Here is a 22,199-nt window from a genome sequence, read left to right on the forward strand (position 1 = left end):
TCACATTTCCGTACATGTTTGCGTTTTTGGCTGGTTCGTGTGGTAGTCACAGGACCTGCTGTTCCTGAATGTTACAGTCATTAAATCATGTGTGACACAGCCGCTGCAAAGTACAGTACCAAGAAAAGAATGGCTCTTTGTTACTTATAAGGCTGGTTTTACATCAACTTAATGAAGAAGTTTGACATTTTCTCCACAAATGAGGCTGTTCTTCACGCTTGTCTGATATTAACAATTGCGTGACTGGTAAAGTCAAGAGAAGACTGAAGATCTGGAGCAAATGTAATTATCTGTTGAATTTTTTTAAAAAAAGAAGCTAAATATGGCAACACAGTTTAATGGTTAACACAGTCCGGGTGAAATCTTTCTGCCACAGTTATGCAATGATTGAAACAGACACGACGGAGTCTGTGTCGCAGCTCTGAGTTCAAAATAATATGTTATATTAAAAAAAAGACCCATAGCTCTGTTATTTCCTCCAACAGCATGCGTAAATAAGCTAAAGGCCAAAATCTCAACATTCTGCCTCTGGAAAAAACCTCAAGATAGAAGAAGCACTTAGTCTTTGATTTACAAACCGCACATACATTTCATTAAAAAAAAAAACAAAAAAAAAAACGGGAGGAAAAGGGGTGGTTTAAAAAGGGATCACTTCTGTCTCCATGCGTTCATCGTTTTCTGAGTTGAACAGAAAAATTCTCTTAATCTGTAGACAGATATAAAAACAAACGGAAAAGGCCTCTGGGGTAAATACAATCACATGCCTTCAATCATCTATGTACATTCTGACATTTCTAGCTCCTTTCAGAATCAAACAAAGCCGGGAGTGAGAGCTGTCTGGGACAAAGTCCCCTTCAGGACAGTCAGACATGATGTAGAATCAGAATTTCAGGAATCCGTACTAAAACCGCACTTCTAAGATAGTCATTGCTTAGATGAAAATGGATTAAAGTCATTTTAAACTAAAACAAAACGAAGCATTTTAAAATATGACCTTTGGTTTTTGCATGAATGTTTTAAGGGAGATGAGCTTTGATGTTCTTATAGTGTAATTCCGGTTATTTATCCATTTTCAAATCACGTGAGCTGATTTGTACAACAGATCAGCACAAGACATGAGTGAGGTTTGCACTGCCTCCTCCAGCTGCAAATAACACCTGGGAAACACTCAGAAATATTGCCATAAATGAATATATTAGGAGCACTGATCCAGTTAACGTCCCCAATTGTAAGAGAATAAAACATACGAAACAAAAACCTCTAAAGGCTGATGGTTGTAAGAGAAGCTACAAATGATGACAGCAGATACAAAAAAAAATAAATAAGGCCAGCTAAATTGCATAGAAGTTCAGTAGTGCACTAATGCATGAAAAGGCTGTGCTCCTTTCCTCTGTCAACTTTGGCAAGCCTGCAGAGTTCCCTCAGAAACCACCAGAACTGGAACACCATTTGTTTCTACTCCTCTTTGTCTCCCTGACAGAAGACACTTTAGTCTGGACTGCAAATCCCACACCTGAACTAAAATAACACAAAACAAGACTGGGTGNGGGGGAACCAACATTTTCCAATTTAAAATAAAAAAAGATGTATGAGTTTTTGTTATGTTATTGTTTTGGTGAATAGAGGAGTACAATATGTACTGTATTCAATTCCTTTAGAAAAAAAGGATCTTAATAGAATAGAAAACATTATCTGAGCCTGTTTAAAATATATTAAGGCTTTTTTTTCCCACCTCAAGAAAAACGATGCAAAGCCCTGGATTAGAATCCACTGAGGCAGCAGGAAGAGAGCACAGCTTGGTGTCTTCCTCTGTATGAAGCAAAGATGCCCCACCAACATTTTTGAAACAACAGAAACAGTATAAAAGCACCAGTTCTGAGCTTGCACCGGAACTTGGTCAAACAGACTCAGATTTAGGTTCCACCTCCTGCCAGGTGAAGCTCCATAGGCTTTTGAACCCCCATCGCTGATTACCACCAGCAAACAGGAGGAGACGGGGCGAGGACCCAGCCATGCGGCCATCAGCTAACTGGGACTTCAGCTTCTGCGTCCTTGTCCGAGATCTCATCCTGGATCTCGTCTGTGTTCCCTGAGTCGCTGCTAGCCACGGAGCTGAAAGAAGGAGAGTTCCTGCCCCCTTTAATCATCCGCCGGCAGGTCTCCATCTGCACGTCGAGGCCTCTTTTCATGCTGCACATCTCCATGTACTCATGCAGATGGCGGTTCATGTCGCTTTTTGCTGTCGCCAGTTCCATCTAAAGGAAAGTAAAACAAATCAAGGGGTCAAGTCTGTTCTTTCTTAAAGGTCCCTTCTTAGTTCAGGTGTTTGGTATGTATAGGAAAGTGGACCTACATGCAAATACAGCCTTTATCATGATCGTGCAAAAACAAACAAAAAAGAAAACGTACAGCTGAATGTGTGTAAAATTCATCTTTGGGAAACATGAATGTTTTTAACATTTGATGCAGTTTATTGATCAGTTTGAAGCACAGTGGAAAAGAACTAAATAACCAAAGTTTTTTTTGTGTCAGAAGTGCTTCTTCTCCTCTCCAGCCTGCCTGAATGTGACCAGACGAAAAAAACAGAAACTAGGAAGCTTCAAATACTAAAATCTTGTCCCAAAAAATTTACATTTGTATATAAATCTTATAAATTTGATCTTTTGTGTACCATAAATGTGTGAAGCAAAACTTTTTAAAAGGGTAAAATGTCCATTAGCAATGTTAAAAACTAGTTAACCGTGTCCTCTCTGTGTGAACGACGCTGATTCTGATCTGAAAGTTTTCATGTTTATTGTAACTGGAGAGGATATCGCTCCGAATATCTTGTTCAGGATGTGGCCTAGTTCACTTGATCTCTCTCCTGCTAAAAAGGACTTAATAACGTTCACAACTCTGCTGGCCAGGACGCTAACACTGCTGAATTGGAAATTTGCAGCTACAAGATGGATTATTGAGCTTCTGTATCTTCTTAAATTGGAAAACAAAACAAAAACCATCTGACTTTGGCTGGTAAGGCTGAGCCATTAGAAAGATCCTGGAATCCCTGCATCCGTGGCACAGGTTGACAATTCTGAACTAAGATTTTGTTCTTTCACTTCAAAATCCTTCACAGATCCATCTACCTCGATCTGGCCGATGGTCTCCTGGTACTTCTGCTCTCGGTTCCTAAATATTGACTCCGTTTCATCAATGAGGCTGCCAAGACTTCCATCTTGGGAATCCTTAGAGAGCACAAACAGACCTCATTCATCATGCATGACTTTATGTCTTACACTGCATCCAAAGCAGTGATTTACAATCTGACTTAGCAGGGTTACTCCAGGACTTGTATACGTCTAAAAAAAAAAAGATTACTATCAAAGTTTTTTGTTTTTTTTTAATATATATATATAAAGACAGGACTTACTGGATCAGCAGCTTCTCCGCTGCCGTCGCTGGGGCAGGCGGTTGTGGGGGTCTTCGTGGTGATGGTGCACGGCACGTTGTAGTTGGTGAAATCCTCCCACAGCAGCAGAGTCTCCTCGTTCTCCTCCCACGTCAGGCTGTCGCAGTCGTCGTCGATGTCAAACGTCTCGCGCCTGGCAACAAAGGAGTTATCTGAACAATGTCTGTGTGGGGCAGAGAGCGGAAAAAGACAAGAGAAGAAGGGGGAAAAGGGAGGAAAGTATAACAGCCACCAGATTTAGCCACATGCAAGGAGGAAGAAGCATTAATGATTAGTTAAGTAGCTATTAAAAAGCCAATAAATGCCCGCATCTTTATATAAGATCGAAACAGCATGCATCCTCTTAGCTGCAGCTTTTCATCAAACAGCAGAGGGAGATGAAGTAAAGAACTCAGAGCACATTCAGTTGGATTCAGGGTACAGAGGACTTCATTCTGGCGGATAAGCAGTATTGATGAAGACGGTGTCACTTACAGCTGGTTGAGCATGCGTTTCATCTCGTCCGTGATGTTGAGCGACCCGGGAACCTCCTCCTCCGACGTGCTCGGCTCGGCATCCATCTCCGAATTCTCCTCGTCGGACACGCCTTTACGCTCTTTTCTCTTGCAGCATCCCACAGTCCCCTGCAAAACACACACCACACACACAAAGCTAAAATAAGCTAACCTGCAGCTTTTACTCAGGTTGACTCATCGCAATAAATAATGTCAGAAGATAATTCAAGCTAGAACTGATGAAATGGAGACTTGTCTGATGAGGTGTGTCATGTTTATGCATACATGTCCAACTTAACCTGCAGAGATCGGGTTTTATGCAGGATAGATCCTCAGATCAATACTTGTGTGACAACTTTCATAGAAGATAGAAACATAACAGCATGACAGAGCTTCATTCAGTTGATTTATAAACCTGGGCTTCTGCCAGCAGCAACGGTGCAAACGGATAACCTTGTGAGAAGTGAAAAGATGCCCCATCAGCGTCTGACTTTCTTCCGTGTACATGTGCGTGACTGTATATGTAAGACTGGCTGCTGTGCATTTCCATGCATGTCTATATTTATGTGTTTGTAAACGTATTCTCGAGCACGCATGCCTGCACCTTTTACAGAGGGTAATTTAAGTGCACGATCAGCTGGTGCTTAAAGTATCAGTTGCCACACCATGTGCGAGCGGTAGCTCTGATTTCATTTGAGGTTATTGCTTCCTCCACAGATGAATATATATATATTTTTGCAGACATTCTGATTTGCTGACAAAAGCAGCAAAAAAAAAAAAAAGCACGTGGCGCCAAAGTGGACAGATGCACACCTTATCTGAGAGCGACCTGGCGGGGCTGACGTTAAACATTTTGGACATGTCCTCTGAGTTGCGTTGCTGGGCCACGTCACACAGTTTGGCCGTGATGTCGATACGCCTGCAGATGTCCATGTCCACGCGCCTGGCTTTCTCCTGGATCTTGGAGTCCAGGTCAGTCATTTGCTGCAAAGAGATGGAGAGCTGTTCAGTGATTGATGCTTCACTACAGGACTTATGGAGAGTATGTCTAAAGTTTTGTTTTTATTTTAAAAGCTATCTACACCCTGTAGATGTGCATGTATATACATATGTAGGTATGTGTAGGTTTAAATGTGTTTCTATATATCACTGCTGGACAAATAAACCTTAGGATGGTCCAGGGGGGTAGGTGGTTATTTTCCTCTTCAGTTTTAGGTAGGAGGGGAATATTTTATATATAGTATTTTATTTGTATATTTCCCAATAAGGCTTTTCAATATTACTTTTGGATGGTAAAAAAATAAATAAAAACTTGTTTTAAAAAAGGCTATCTGACAGGCTTGAATTACATAATCAAGACATCTATATTTAAATGCTAACTTTATTCAAATTATGATAAATGTTTCTATTTTTAGTTTCCACAACTTCATAAAAGGGAAATAATAAATCTTGACTACCCCTGAAAACTCATTTTATCTGACTTCTTAGCATAAGATTCTGTGATTCATTTTGTTTATTTTAGAATTATTATTTTTTTATCTTATTTTTGTGGTAGCTTATTTAAGTTGTAAGCATGTTATTCTCCATCTTTGTTCATATATTTTTCCACAGTTCATATGCACCCTCTTCTCACCCTTACAAATGTGCAAAAACATTAGATTCTGATCAGGTTTTTAGGGACAGATATGTAGATGTAACTATGTTCCTGACACAGTAGAAGCTCTAACTACAGAACTACTCCTTTTGCTGGGCTATGACAGGTGGATCACCACATTCAGCAACACAGCAAAAACATCCACAGCCACAACACAACGCTGGCTAACTTCTAAAGAGCATTAAGTAACATTTATCTCCTTCTGATTCTGTCACTTACCCATCTCTGCATTCACATATCATGAATGAAACAGAAAACAAAAGAAAATTGATCAAAGTTTAACATTAATCAGGTGCTAAAGTGAAGAGAAGCTGGACAAAAAACAGCCATACAACATAATAATGTCTGAGTTTATTTATCCCTGATGAGGCACCAGCTGTGAGTGGGTTCTTTGCTGTTTTCTTCAGCCATATATCAGCGCTGAACAGACCTGCCAGGGAACAATACTGGGCCGCACAGAACAGGAAGGATCTTGATCTAAAGCTGCTTATTGAGCCATTTTCAATGTTTGTCGGAGGGTTTATAGCATTACTTATCTTTATGAGTTCTAACAAGGATAGCAGGAAGGGTGTGGGCTACTATTTAGACTAAAGTAAAAAGCAACTTTTATACAGATCATTCTTAGGAAAACAGTTTTAGATGCTGTTGGAACATGTGTCTTTGGAGTTGGGAGTTAACGCAACTCTTTTTTTTTTTAATGAAAAGAAAGCTTTACAAAGCTTAAGGAAGTGAGGATGACATCACCCCGGCACTGAACAAATACTTACGTCACTCATCAGGCTCTTGAAGACCACAAGCTCAGCCTTCAGTCTGTCCACCTTCTCGTTCAGCTCATCGTGGACGTCTGACGACTCCCGGGCACTCTGAACAAACGTTACAGAGAACGAATCGAAACAAGACGTTAGGAAAAAATAAAAACTAAGAAAGTACACAATGATCTCTGATTACTAAAGTTTATTAATTGAATTTCTGCAATAGGAGTTTGTAACCATTTATAAAACATTGTAAATCATAAGGACAAACATTTAGGTTTGCTTGTTACAGTTTGAACAAAAACTTTAGTTCTAACTTTATGTTATATTAGGTGTTTCTCATATACTGCTCTATATTAGTTTTTTCACAATTTTTACACAATGATTAGGCAATTTTAGAGTCACGTTTTTACAGAAGCTAAAATAAAGCCGATTTCCGTACAGTTCTTCTCAAGACATGCCAGGTTGTGCTCCTGTTTTAGCACATAGCATCAGTCCTCTGGCTCTGCTCTCGAAATAAGAAACGTCTGTTTGAGCTGGATTTATTTTGAACAGATTTCTGTTTCTCCTATGCATCAATATCTGCCTGTTTGCTCTGCAAGGTTAAAGCCCTCGGGTGGGCTGGGGGCACTCCACCTCTCCATGTGGTGTTTTGCTGACCCGGAGTCCAAGACAAACACACACACACACATGCTGTCACAGATTGATTTGTGCACAGAGAGAGAGAAAGATGCCAACAAGACGAGAAACTGGATTTGTATTGTGGTGTAGCTTTAAGGTGTGACACTGTACATTAATTCCCGTTGCCTGCTCTGAGCTGGACAATAATGGTACACTGCTGGTGAAATCTGTTCATATCTACAGTATATCTCGTTCTGCAGCCTCTTCCGATGGGTTTGTAATTTGGTTATTTTGATCTGACACAAGCTCCTGTTTTTAGTCCAGCTCAGTTCAGCTCATGCTCTTATTATGTATGTAACCACAACTCCCTTATTTCATTTTTGCTACTTGTTTTTTACGTAACGAGTTCTGTTTGGCCAGATATCAGAAATCTGCGCACGCCTGTGTTAGCCGAACACATTACGCTGTTTTTGTTTCCAAACCTGCTGCAGGGATTCCACCGTGGACTCCAGCTGCTCTCGCTTGGACAGCTCCTCCTCCCATCTGCAAAACAGAGCACAGAGGTGGGTCAGTTACCGCTGGGCTCCAGTCCCCCCGAGGCCCACCATATGGGTTCATGGTACTTTTGTGGAATAATACTCCCATCTCTGATTACAAAGCCACCCATGAACATGTGGTATCACCCCTGCTCCCCTCTTGTACTCTCACTCTTTTGTCTCCTCCCTCTTTTGTCGTCTTCACCGATTCAATAAAAAACTACAAGGAAGAATGGAGCACAGGCCTTTGACAAACACAACAAACATTGCTCATGAATAGTCTTTCGAGCGTTTGAGTGACTACAGGGTGGGGTAACTCGGCTGCAGCCTGAATTCCTTCACGCTGGCATGCTTCAAAGCTCATCAGGTCTGAGGAGTGACACATAAAATAGGTTTGTTATTAACAAATAGTTCAAAACTAATTAAAACATTTGACAGAGATGAAGCAAAGAGGCCGAAACCCGTGCAAAGATATTTATTAAATAAAGTCTAAAGATTTATTGAAGATAAACTAAGCCAACCTATTATTGGCCACTGCCATGAAAGGTGGATGATGTAATTGCTTGTGTGTGTGTGTGTGTATTCAATGTGTTCATTTCTCTGTCAGTTAGCAAAATATCTCCTGAGCCGAGGGCTAACAGACTGTGCAATATATTTATTTAAAACGCTGAATGCTAGTTTCATTGTTAAGATATTTTACATATAAATGTAGATATATTTACAATTTCTAAGATTCTGACCTATTTTGTGATCAAAAGCCTCAATGTTACAAATTTCTTCACATTTTTTGATGTCAGAAACAGGAACTCTACTTAGCATTTTAATGTAGTTTCTTACATTTGCTCACTAATACCTAAAAAAAACAAAATTTTGGATTTATAGTGACACTTATAAAAAGCTATTTAATACAGTTCAAATGAAAATGTAAAAAGGCTTTAGCTAATTCGATCTCAACGTTTCACTCAAACCAGCCAGTATCAGATTTATGGTCACAGGATTCCTCCCCTGTGGAACATTAATGTCCTGACAGTATCTCATGACAATCCGTCCACAGGCAATGGAACCAACCATCCCATCAACATCCAGAGTCGCAACATCAGTGTTGCTAAAAATAAAGTGCCAGACCCTCCAATTAGCTGCAAGCCAATGCTAGCTTAGATCCCCCCCTCTTTTAACAGCAGCTGTGTTTAAACAAAATTAGTAACCAATTTAGCTGTCTTGCAGTACGTCTTCCTCACAAAGCCCGGAGGGTTTAGCCTAGTGTTTCTGTCGGTTTAAACACACTATTCTTTGTGTGATATGAGACCGCACCTGTGCAGAGTCGAACATGCTTCCCAAAACGCAGTTTGAGGTCCAGATTGAAGAATGAACTCATTAAGAAGTGTGAGATGATGACAGGGTTTCATCCACAGCAGGATGAGTCATTGTGGGTTATATTGAGGAGGAATGAAACTGAAGGGATGGGGTGGGGTGGTTCTGTGTTTGGGAGTTGTCTGGCAGGCCAGAACATACATGTTTACTGAGTAGGAGACATAAGATGCTGAATTATGGGTTGTCTATTTACCACGGAGAAACAGAAACTCAGCCAGAAGTTAGAAAATCAGCCACTAGAGAAGTCACTTTCCCAACAAACCTCTGCCTTGTTTCCATTCAGGGCCCCCTGAATGAGCTCTGTCTAATTAGAGAGAAGTATCCCTGTGTGAGGGTTGCCAGCTTGCTCTGCGATTGAAACCTCGCTCTGAAAAAACGCTGGCAGCGGCGCTTCACGGTGTCCACAGCACTCGCCCAGACTGCAGCAGGACTCCGACTGAGTTCACCGGAGTTCACAGCTGCGCCGCATCCTCCGCTTGTCACAGCATTTACATCACTTGTGTTGTCACTTCCTGAGCGAACGCCACAGCTTTTTCGATAAGTGTGAGATAACTGGAGGGGGAAAAGTAATTGCCCACTAGCTTCTCCTCATCAACAATATGTCAAGGCTTTTTATGTCATCCATCAAAGATAATGAAGTTATTTAGGCAGCTTCAACATTATTGGGAAGGCACATAATTAGATGTTTGAAAGCATTACAATGAGACTGGCTTATCTAAATAAATATATGGCACATTGCAGGTTCACCGTCTGGCCTTTTTGTCTCAGCTGTGGGTCTGAGCTCCCTGAGCATTTGGCGTGACTAAGTCAAAATGAAAAACCCCAGGAGTCTCCTTACAAGGACAAAGACAGCAGGAGGGTCGGAGCCTGTGTCAACTCAAGCCTCTTGTTTACTGCTCAACATTTCCTCTGATGTCCCCTTCAAAATGATAAACCTGTGATGCTACAGATGCTGTTACTGCAGCCCGCAATCACAACTGGAACTACAGGAACACATTCAGTCATTTAGCTTTTAATGGGTTCAATCTACTAACCTTTTTGTGTCTTTGATAGGATTTGCACATTTCTTAAATATCTCATCCGACCATATAGCTGGAATCAATCAAAGTGTGTTCCTGCTAGTTGCAACACAGGAAGACGTTTCACATATCAGATAATTTCTCATACATTTTTTGTCTGCCTGACAATAGCATTCCTGCAGCCCTTGCCAACTTACACTCCCTCCCTCGAACAGAATGTCTGGGAGTTACGTTTGCACGCGAGCCAGTTTACCGTTTTCCCGTTACGGTGCGTGCCCGAGGACTCAGAGCTGCTTTAAATCATGTATTCATCCAAACCCGACGCACTAATGTTCCTGGGCTTGTTTTGGGGTTTTTTTTCCCTTTGATAACAGCGCTTACTTCTGTGTCAGAAATAATTTATTGCTAACATTAAAGGTTTTTCTGTGTGTGTGTGTGTGTGCCAGAGCCAAAAAATCAAAAAAATGGAATTAAAAACGAAATGAGTAATTATCTTTTTAATGAGAAGACATTTATGAGATGTTCAATGACCAAATGTTTTTTCAGTGTGAGCTGTAATCTTATGCAACAGGCGGTGAATGCCTGAAAGTCCGTGGGGAATATGTTGAGGTGTGGTGTGTAAAATACTACAAAGCCTCTGTGGCTCGTTGCAAATGAAACTTTTTGCTCGGGCAACACCCTGTTTGAACTATATGATGTGCTGGAAACTGTTAGTCTATGGAAACTCTCAGTAAACAGACATTAAAAGTAATCTTCTGTGTAAGACTCGACTGATCATTTTAAATTACTATAACATCAAAACTTTCTAGTTCTGTTTGTCTTGATTCATCAAACGTTGTTTTACTGATGGATACTTCGACTGGTTTTGTAAAGCTCTGAGTGCCAGTGCAAGTTTTAAGTTTCATGTCGGATGCTAAAACCTTCGCACTAATTATTTTAGGTATAATTATTTCCCAAACTCTTAATAGCATCAGTTAGTTTACCCAGCCTCTAGGAATATACGGATAAGTACATCACACTTGTCAGACCGGCTCTTTGTAAATGTCAAAGTGTCCAAATCATTTACAACACATAATACTGTAAATTATTTAAATGTTAATAAACATTAAATGCATTTTGTGATGCTCATAAAGTGTCAATGTAAAGCTATATAAGACTACAGTTAAAAATAATAATTCGGTAACATAAGCTTTGGAAGACAGCAGGTGTCTATATTTAATTTTAAAAAAAATTAAAAAACCAGTTAGGGCAAGAAAGTACAAGCACAGATAGTTTTCTTTTAACTTTTTGCTTCTATAAAATTTTTTATGTTGATAGGAGTGGATTTTGCAAATAACTAAATGTAAAAAACGTTCAGACATCAGTAAAACAGGAAGTGCTGTGTGAAAACAGAAGAAGGGATCATCAACATATGGATGCAAGCAGAAGATGTTTGCTCCTTGAGGGTACAGAGCACGTGGGATTTCTCCAAACGACTCTTTAGGTGTGTCTTGATGACAGCAGGATTCCCCATCAAGTGTCACACAGAACACAACAGAATATTACAAGAATCTTGGCTTTCAAGGAGGTGCTTTCTGGGAACAAGCATGTCTGGGTCACAATAGTGAGCAAAGAACGCTTCACCTGACTAGAACTGTAGTGGGTCATTGATTGAACGTCAGGATACTGTGTAATCTATAGCCTCCCCCCAGACTCCACAGAGACACATGTGAAGCACATTATTGAAGCAAGTGTGTCGGATGAATCAGGCTGGAGCCCACCGTCTGGCCGCCAAGGAGAAAACACCCCAAGGTCAAGGCTCAGTTCATTTCTCTGCTCTACCTAGTTCCATCTTCCAGTCTGACACCAAATAAATAGAAATAAATAATCCCAATAAATATCCATATTATGACCACACACGGTAATCTTCTATCACACCATTGTCTTCCCATGAAAACCTGCATCTGATACGTAGTCTAATAAATTCCTGTCTCACTTAGTCATGGACGTTATGCGGGATGATGGTTTACTGCTGGATGATTCTTCTGCTTTATCCCCTGCAAGGACAGACGGTCCTGCACCCTCCTACTCAGACATGACACAGACTAATGAGGGGAATGTTGTGCTGCTAGGTGACCACAGCCCTTACTGTTGTCTCACTCTTACACTGAAGGCTACTGGGAAAAGAAGTCAAATGGGGTCTATGCTGGGGAAAAAAAGGATTTTAATATGTAAAAAAGGTACCATGTGTAGACAGTTTATTTAAACGAGAAATTTGTTTATGAATTTTCGAAACTGAAAGCGAAAACGTATTTTTAAATTCACCATGTTAGAGTTTCAGTTCATGTGAATTTGATTTGCATACTTTTCATCCCACATTAGGAAAATCTTGGCTTCTATCTGTCTCTGCAGATATATTTTATATTCTTAGTTGTTATGAAAAAGGTATATAAATTCAAGCTCCGCATCCTGAAATTTAAGAACCTCTATGTTTTAGGATACTGAAGTTACAGCGATAGTTATTCAAATAATTTACAGGTGTTTATGGCAACAGTGTTTGAGAAACGACAATAAAAAAAAAAAAAAAAAAAAATGAAGCGACATGCATTAAAATATTCTTTGGAACTCACTGCTCTAAATGTTGCTCTTCCAAAGAACAAGGCTTCAGATAATCTTTGGACCTTTGAGTGTGAACCGTACTGTAACAACAGATAGTTTAATCTGTGAAAAATGATGAAAAACACAGAAAATACCAGCCGACTTTCCCACCCAAGCTTTGCAGCTTTTTTATGACGTTAGAAGAGTCATCAGGTTCATTGTAACAGAGTTTCTGCAGGGTCAACGTCCTAAATGTAATTATCTTAAATGTACGCCTTAGAAAGTCTTAAATATGTCCAGATGTTCCGTTTTAGGTCCTAAAATTCATGTAGTTACATCTTAAATTTGTACATTTGTTCATTCCTTGCTTTTCTACTGTGCTGCACTACATTTGTTCGTTCTGTGTGTTGTAGTTCTCTGATGATTCAGATGTTATTATACTGTAATAAAACTAAGTCCCATCATGCAGTGACCCTGTTGGAAGGAATTTATCAAAGGACATTGAACCTTCCTTGCAAAAAAAAAAAAACTCTGGTTGCTCTCCTCCTGAAAGCAGTTTGTTGTAGGTTTCTGAATGACTTGGACTGAATTTGAATGAAAGGCACCAAAATTTGTTACTTTGAAAGAAATTTTCCAGTGAATAATTATTTTTTGTAATTCAATGCAGGTCTCAAATTTGAATCATAATGGTATTTTTAAAAAGGTCTTAAAAATTCTTAACTTTAACTTTCAAAAACTTGCAGAAACTCTCTGTAAATGTCAAACTGGAGATGTTAGAAACACATGTATTGCACATAGGTACAAGTACATAGTTTGTGAGTGATGAATGCTTTTGCCTCAAGTTAAAATTCAGCAGTGTGTATAAGAACACTTAAACATGGCTACATCTTCCATAAGCTTTCTTTTTGTCAGGGGATCTTCAGGATTCAATAGCAGCCTTAATTGTCTTGTCGTAAATCCTCGTTCGGTGGAAATACGTTTAAGAAATTTCCACACAGGAGGAGTTTTGACAAGCTCAGGCAAAACTACACCACAAACTAGCTGCCACTCAACAAGTTGGCAATTAAAAACTATACAGTCTGGATGCAATTTTTTTCTAGTTTCGGGTGAAACCATAATGAAGTGCTTTCCACTGATTTAAGGGTTTTGGTAAAACAGATCCTCCCTGCCCCCTTGTCCCGGCTCTGCAGGATTACCAAACTGACTTTTCCTGATAACAGAGGTGCATGAGGTTTGTTTGTTTGCACAGCGCAGAAAAAAAAAGTATTGCTTAACTCCTATAAAGCCATTCCTAATCCCCTTTTCTTTGGCCTGAGGGTAGATTAGCTGGAAACCATTTAAGAGATGCGACACGTAGAGTGTTCTCAAGTAATTACTGGCAGTTTCCAACTAATATGCTTGATAATTGTGACAGTTTATGATAGCACTGGTTCTTCAAACTGTAGGGACATGCAAAGGTGTTGTCAGTAATAAAACACCCTAACTTAATTGTTTTTATAGTTATGATAGCTGGAAGTTACATTTTGTGGGAAGAACTGGCAGAGACTTCAAATAGTTCCATAACGGCAACTGAAAGTGAGACTCTAATCTCATTGTTTATGGGTATTTCGTGAAAAATCATCGGTTAGATTGTTGTTTTCTTACTAAGGATAATAAAAAAACAATCCTCTATGAGACTCAATCTGTGCATCATGCATGAGTGTGGAAAAAGGAGCACTGCGACAGAAAATGTTGTTTTCTTTGCAGTTTCCACATCTGCAACACTGCAAAACCAACCCCACCCCTTATTTAACAAATCCCACTAATGTACTGTTAAGTTGTAATCTTCACGCTGATTTAATTTAGCCATCACCATGTCACAGCACAATCAGAATAGCTCTAGGCTCCCGAGTATTGACTTAACGTACACAAAGACGTTTAATTGCCCTGCAAAGATCTGTAACACAACCACTTCACTGAGGCTGAGGGGACCTAAGTGGCTGTTCTTAACAATCTTATCATGTAGGGCTTTGAGTTGGATGTTCTGCTTGACAAATAACAACATGGATTTGTTTTAATATTTTTCTTTGCAAGTGCACAAGAACAGAGGCACAAACCGCAGCCTGCAAGCCCGGTCCACATTCGGGTGGAGCCGCGATGCGAGTAACGTCCCACGACGGAGATGTTCACGCCTGGCACGAAGCCTCGCCGGTCAGGGTGTGTGCAGTGAAGTTATGTGACACATGATGAAGCAATGAGACATCACCACAATACAAATATCTTTTGTTCCTCTCGGTACACACACCTGCTTCTTGATGCTTTAATTGAGCGAGGCCGACAGAAAGGAAAGAAATCCAGCCAACGTTCATAAAATGGTTTAGGTCATGAAAGCACTGAACTAAAAGTTAAGCCTCTTAACATGTGGATAACTTTTTTTAGACATTCTCACCAGCAGCATTTGGTAGTGGAGGCCTCCAAAAGGAAAGAGAAAGAATTTTAATACACTTAGAGAAAATCATCAAATGCTGTAAGACATGAGCAAACATCACAGACCAGTTTTAGTCAGAGAAAATGCAGAAACTTCATCAGGTCTTTGTTTTTTATGACGACAGCTCTTATTCTATCACATTTTAGGAGAAATGAAACTGAAATAGATGACAATCTTGCTGATAGATAAAATAAACGTGTTATTTTCTGCATTTCTTTCACTTTTACTCATTTGGCCATTCATAGTAACAAAACTTTGAGGCTCTTATTTTTTTTTTTGCATAATAGCAAAAACACAAATGCTCATGTGGATACTAAATAAAAAATACTGAGTAGTCAATAAGTTTTTAGATGATCATAGTTGAAAACATAGCCCTGGCTTTACATTCCTAATTCAATTAAACCTTAGCAGAGTTAGATAACATTAAAGAATAACGTTTAAGCTATTTTGCTTACAATTCATAATTAACATTTAAAATGATTTAAACATGCTCGGAAATGTTGTACACTTTTAAATGGAACTGCTGCCACAGAAAGTTATTTATTTTTTGCTACATTAAGATTAGCAAAGAGCTTAGGGGCGAGTCAAGTCTGGTCGCCTGTACTTTAGGGCTGAGTGTGTAAAAGCACTGAGTCAGATTCACCGCCGTCGAGACTTTCACACGCCGTCTTCCTTTCCAGCACGTGTGCAACATTTTACACCCAAAGACGTACATTTAACTGCGTTAGTTTTGTGAAGCGGCTGCCTAAATAACATTTCCCCTGGAATAACGAGCTTTTGAAAAACAGAGGTTATTAAGTCTGCGAGCTGTGTCAGCAGGCCTTCAGAGAGGGAGCAGGAGCTTTTTTATAGTCAGCAGGTCTGAGTGGGAAGGACAGACATTTGTTCAATTATTAGGTGGAAGTGTTTGGAAAGATAAATATGGACTTAACTAATAACTTTACTTACAAATGCTCCAAGAGCCCCCCAAATAAACCAGTAAAAGCTCGTTCCACTTGTAAGGCAGGTGTATTCGTGTACTTTTAAGTATGGCTGAGCTCCACTGCTCTCAGCTGTATCAATACCCATGAATAATCAACCGCAGGTGCACAGCGGCAGCTCCGGAAACACAAACTCAATAAACTAAAAGACACAAAGAACCTGAAAGGAAAACTGCTATAATCTACTTTTTCTTTCGTTCATTTATTTTTCATCGCAGATGCAGTAGTTGCACGTCTCTGCACAACCCTCCTTAAAGTAATTGAGTCCAGTGAAAAAGGCAACAGCCAATAATGTTATGGACTCTCTGTTTTTCCTACCATACTCCATCAGAGGCTCCACGCTGGAGAATAATAATCCTAAGAAGGTAGCCAATATGTTTTCATTAACATTCAAAAATACTCTGCACCATACAAATTATCATGAACAAATTATCAACACAACAAGATTAGTTGGAAAACGTTTTGGCATCTAACTGATAAGACTTCAGTACTTTTTGTGCAGAAACTCATTGGTCTGAGCCAGTGACAACCAAAAAATATGCTCGCAATCACTCATCTGAAGGTGCATTAATGCAGAAATCTGTCAGTGAGCTGTAAGCAGTTTATTCAGAAGGTTTCTGCATTTTTAAACCGTTTAAAGGTGAAAGCAAGAATGAAGAAAGGTGCCTCTATTCTTCCTGGCTAATATTAAGGATTGCTGACAGAGTTTTCCAGGCGTGAGATTCCCTTAAAATAAACTGGGAGCTCATGTTCGTGGTAGTGAGGGACAGGTGGAATCACAACAACAGCAACAACAACAGTTTGACTTATTACACAAAGCATCTCGTGACCTAACCAGAACACAGCCCACAAACGAGAGCAGAAAAACAACCTCTAATGAATCTCGTTGTCTCCATGAACTGAGCTCTGTTTCTTCCCGTCACACTATAATTCAGCAGCAGGAAGACCTCCACTTCAAGCCGTCGTCGTTCAGAACGGCGGCTGTGTGCCAGGAGGACGCGGTGCAGGCCTGGCTGAATGTGGGAGCCTCGGTGCTAGGTGACGGCTCAGACAAAACCTCTTTCCTGCATAAACAGCCTGGATTATAAGAAGTGCAAACCAGCTCCAAACACAGAGAGAGAGACGGAGAGGTTGGAGTGCAGTGTGTTTCTCCTCATCAAGACATATAAGATTGGACGCACACAGTGTGGGCTTAAAGCTACAGTTCATCTTTTAATTAGTTGCAACTTTTTATTAATCTACATTTCGCTCTCAAGGCAGAGTCTCTGCCTTCAACCCCTATTAAGCACATGAACCAAAATCAAAACCTCAAAAAACTGTCTTCACTAAAATCTCAAAGCATTGATCCACACACACACACACACACACACACACACTAAATTCCATAGCAAGTGAATTATTTATGCAGGAAGAACAGACCCGGGAGGCTCAGAGAGTGTGATGGTTCACTATACGTCCTGCAACATCCGTGCTGAGATCCAGCAGTACAGTTCTTTGGCCTTTAACTCAGACATGGATTAAACATGTAGTCAGAAACGGCCAGAGCAGTCAGCATGGCTCTCCAGCTTCCAAATACAGCTTCTTTTTGATGTATCACAACATATAAAGGAACCTAAAAGTGGTTATAAAACTGTAAATGACTCTCTTCTGTGCCTTTTTCTGACCTTACAGGCTGAATCCCACAGTCAGCTTAAATTTATGCAAACTGCAGACATTTAAAATGTATACTGAGTGCATATAAATACAATTATCTGTATTTACACAGAATTATCACATGTAAACTTACCCCATTTTATTCTCCGTTTGCCTGTCAGTACTGTTATCTACGTGAAGCTGTCTGCAAAAAAAAAGTAAACCATGCAAATTCTAAACAAATGTGCTTCTCGGTCACATAAAGACAACTGTGACAGACTGCTGGATGTGCTGTTTGTTCTCGTCCTGCAGGGAGTTATCAGCTCTCAGATATGTTCAGAGCGAGAGTTTGGTAATGTCACGTTCAAGACACCGTGGCTCTAAGTGGACATGCAAATGAGCTCATTGTCTGATTTATGAAAATTCTGTAGCATGTGAATTGGACGGCACTGCGCTGTAATATCATGAGTGTGTGGTTTGGAAAATGATTCTATAACACCAAAAGGTGCCACAATCAAATTCTCACTTGGTGGAAAGCAGTGGATAAAAGAAACGCTGTTCAGAAAGTGAAAATAGATTAGATATAAAAAGGTGAATACATTCCCTAAACCCAAACAAGCTGTAGCTGAACGTACTGTTCTGTGTTCTGGATTAGAAAATAGAACTGGGTCATTTAAGAGGTTTTGAAGAAAAAGGCAAGACTCATCTTGGATGGGTCTCATGTAATTTTTTCCCAACTAGTTCAAATAAGCTCTTTGCCTTCCAGCCCATGAATGTTAATAAAAGCTTCAATGATAAACGCTGAGCACTGTTGACATACAATAAAAGTTGATGCAAATGAACTTGAATATTTGGAACATGAGCTGATAGACAGTTTATCAAAGTGCACACACTGGATTGGATCAATTTAAAGACACTTAGGTACATTTTAAGTTGAAATCTGGTTAATAAGAAGTTGCTGAACTTTTTTTTCACCTTAGACATCTGCAGATCTTGCACTTTTTTTCCTCCCATCTCTACTGTCCTCTGCAGCCATTTTTAATAAAGCAGCCTCTCTGCTAACTTATAAATTCAGCTTCCTAAGCATCTGTGTTGCAAATTACACCGGCCTTCCCTCAGGTGTAGAAAAATAGCGCCTGAACCAGACTGAGGCGTACAGTAAAATGACAGAAAATAAATATCTGAGAACGTCATGGTACGAACACAAGTAGCAGAGTCAGAAACAAACCCGCTGGGCATCGATATCCCTGAGTGTGTGTGTGTGTGTGTGTGGGGGGGGGGTCACACTCGTAATACTTCAATAAATCAGCAGGACTGTGTGGTAGCGCTGAGGGGGGTGGACTGTTTGGGAAGCAAAGATGCCTTACAAAGCAGTCTGTATGTGACACAGAAAGGTGGGGGGCCTGAAGAAGGGTGGAGTGAAGGAATGGCTGAGCACAAAGAGCAAGGAACAGAAAAGGCACAGCAAGACGAGGCTCGGGGACTGAAACGTGACCGTAGTAAAGAGGATTGAAGCTGGGAGACAGAAAGAAAACCACCGGGCAGTGAACTCTAATGCAATTACCGAGCTTAGAGCGGGAGTGGGGTTATTATGATTACTGACCAATGAGAAGAGGCGAGGAATGTGTCTTATTCCTCCCATTTCCACATAATAAAACCATTTTAAAAATTCTACTTGTTAAGTAGAATCCATATCTGTTGTGGCAAGTGGGATCCAGATTTTGGATTTCACTTGCAGCTATTTCAGTCAGTCGTCTCCAGCAGAAATGCACAAAAAAGGATGTGCTGGGGTTACGAGGGGAGAACTGGACAGGATATTCAGTTTCCCGGAGGAGTGGGAAGGCACACACATTCTGTGTGACTGAGTCAGTGGTCGTCATCGGCGGCCTCACCGTGCAGACGGAGGCCTGTTAAAATGCCTCCCCGCGTGAGTCATGACAGCGAACAGAAGCCGGCGTTTCTTGGACCGACTCCCACTGTGTTCACCCAAAGCAGGCCAGCAGTGACTTAGACAAGCCAGCGTCAGATGCTGCGGTGCGAGTCCTCAAGGAAACACAATCATATGATTCAGTAGGAACTGAGCAATGCAAAGGAATTTCCTCAGAGGCGTGAGAGAAAAATCCCCAGTTTAGTTCAAACGTCCTTAATATGAAACAACTTAAGAGTAAATGTGACTGAGATGTCTGTCGCCTCTTTCAGAAAGAAACAGAAAAGTCACTGGTAATTAGGAAGTGAAATGTAGATCAAATTGCATCAAACACTTTTTTTCATCTTTATTTTGATCTGATGAGCTTTAGCTCATGAACTGACGCCTGAAAGCAATACCAGACAAAAGCAGCACGTTATCACATAAGAACATTTAAAAATGTCATTCAACATAGCTTCTGATAAGTAAAATGAATCAACCTTCTGAAGTTTTATTTACGTTCCTAAATTCAATGTGGCCTTGCGTTAGAAGAGATTCTTGTTTTATCCGCTGACAGATCAAAACTAAACGATTCTGTTAAGTGGCTGCTGAAAAGAGGAATAAACTCTAGGGTGCCGTTTTTAACTTGTTTTCAGACAGCAGACACATTTGGACTCGATCTGAGCCGCTTTTGGCACTTATAATTTAGTTGCGACAGTGGCAGATGTTGTGACAGCCAGTGGACGCCAAGAGGTCATCAGCCCAGCCTGACTTAAAACAGACCAGAGCCGTGTGGGTGGCTGAATCATGGCTTAGTTTAGGAAACCAGTCATTCAGGGCCAAATGCAGGGCTGTGGGGGGAAGCAGGGATGCACCGGGTGCTGCAGCTACCCACCACTGGTGGACGCCAGAGGACATGCTTGTCTAAATATATACTTGGGAGAATTTATGAAAAAAATGAATTAAAATGTTTAATTTCGGCTGTGTATGTTTACATTCCAGTGATGTTTGGATATTATTGAGTTCTGTAAGTCTGGTACAGTACAAGTCAACGAAAAGGTGGGCAGGTTACCGGGTTAGTCGTGGTTGCAGTGTTGTCTGTCCACAATATACAGTGAAATTATACATGCACTTCACTGCATATATGCTCAACACATTCAAACATGCTCACAGCAAACCCCAATTTAAACACATCCCCACAGCTGTGACTAAATGTGTATTATGAGAAAAGCAGGTTAGGTCCAAACATTCCTCACTTTTAGTCTGTCTGTGCAGCTACAGTAAGGGCCGAAGAGCCCACAGACCTGAGAGTATCCATTCAAATAAAAAAGAAAGAAACAGGAGCCCATTCAAACATGACTTTACTGCCTTTACATGCTCACTGTTCCCCTATGAATGATGGCAGGTGGATGACTGTGAGAAATCAGCCCTAATGAGCAGCTTTCTGGTGGAATCATCTCCATCAAACAGGTCTTTACTCACTTCCTCTTGTATTCGTCCCTCTCCCTCTTGACCTTAGCCAGCACGTTGTACAGAGCTCTCACTTCAGGGGTGATGGTGTCAATCTGGACCCCGACCCCGTCCGGGTGCGTCCACGTCACCCCGGGCCCGTGCACGGTCTCGAAGCGCTCCCCTTGCCTCCGGACGTGCGTGAAGCTCCAGATGGTGCCCGGCAGCCGGAACTCGGGTCCGTCCGTCTGCACGGCCACCTCCCGGCCGAACGGGTGGCGGCACTGCGGCCGCAGCAGGGCTTGCTGCAGCTGGCCCTCCAGCAGCTTGTTCCGCCTCTCTAGCTCGTGGACCTTGGCGAGGAAGCAGCGGAAGCGCAGGTTGAGGGTCTTCAGCACGTGGATGTTGGAGCCCAGGTCGTTGCGCAGGGCGCTGGTCACCGCGCCCGAGCCGCCGGGGACGCCGCCGCAGACCGGCCCGGCGGGGGGGTCGCAGAAAAACAGCGAATTCATGCTGGTAAACAACAACAAAACAACAATCCGGCTACGGCTCTGACTGGTCTGAAGGCAGCAACTTGACCTGTAGTCTCTATCTCCGCATATTCCCTCAGATCTCCCACTGGACTCTCTGGTCTCTCCTCACAATGCGGATGCTGGGAGCCCCTGAGCGGCTGGAGACGTGGGGACCATCGCTGTCACTGCTGGATGTTCACTAACATGGGCGAGAAGCGATCCCAAAAAGTCCCGTCAGAGGCACGGAGGGTTTCATCTCCTGGACGAGGTTTGACGCAGACCGCAACAACAAGAAGAAGCTCCAGCTGCTGCGCGTCCCCTCAGCCGCATGTCTCTCCTCACGGCCGGGGCTGCTGAAGCTGCGCGACGGCTCGGAATGGGCACGAAGGCGGCCCACCTTGTGTCTTTATCACACACACACCCTCCGCTGATTAGTGAGGCTCTATCCGGTGTCCATGTGGTGCTGGGAGGCAGGATGCAGCGCCGCAGAGCCCGGCCTCTCCGCGGATCATGTTGCAAAGTGCTAAACTCGGCACTATTCCCTCCATCAACCCCTCCCACATCCCTCCCCTCAGAGGCATCACCAGAGCTAATGCCTTTTAATTTACTTTTGACCCGCTACAAGTCAGTAATTCTGTTTTTTATGTAAATGAGGGTCACAGAAAAGCAACACACCGCATTATGACTTTAAAAAAAGTTTGTACGTGGGATATGTAAAGCTTCAATCTGGCACATGTTTTAACAAAAGTGTCTTAATGTCTTAATGTATTGCACAATAGCA

General features: G+C 41.4%; 1 protein-coding gene across 2 annotated transcripts; it reads right to left on the reverse strand.

The window, feature by feature from the left end:
* Positions 1 to 1,545: 1,545 nt before the first annotated feature.
* Positions 1,546 to 21,948, reverse strand: iffo2b (intermediate filament family orphan 2b). Of its 2 annotated transcripts, none has more exons than XM_017408963.3 (8): positions 20,940 to 21,948; positions 7,452 to 7,512; positions 6,364 to 6,459; positions 4,756 to 4,926; positions 3,923 to 4,071; positions 3,410 to 3,611; positions 3,126 to 3,224; positions 1,546 to 2,255 (listed from the first exon to the last, which is right to left on the reverse strand). In XM_017408963.3, the coding sequence occupies exons 1-8, from the start codon at positions 21,416 to 21,418 to the stop codon at positions 2,022 to 2,024; spliced, it is 1,491 nt and encodes a 496-aa protein (XP_017264452.1). In that variant the 5' UTR covers positions 21,419 to 21,948; the 3' UTR covers positions 1,546 to 2,021. The 2 variants fall into 2 exon arrangements, with proteins under 2 accessions (XP_017264452.1, XP_017264453.1); XM_017408964.3 differs by having other exon boundaries at positions 3,410 to 3,581; positions 20,940 to 21,946.
* Between the last annotated feature and the right edge of the window lie 251 nt (positions 21,949 to 22,199).

The sequence above is a fragment of the Kryptolebias marmoratus genome, linkage group LG4, assembly GCF_001649575.2.
Source record: "Kryptolebias marmoratus isolate JLee-2015 linkage group LG4, ASM164957v2, whole genome shotgun sequence".
Taxonomy (NCBI): domain Eukaryota; kingdom Metazoa; phylum Chordata; class Actinopteri; order Cyprinodontiformes; family Rivulidae; genus Kryptolebias; species Kryptolebias marmoratus.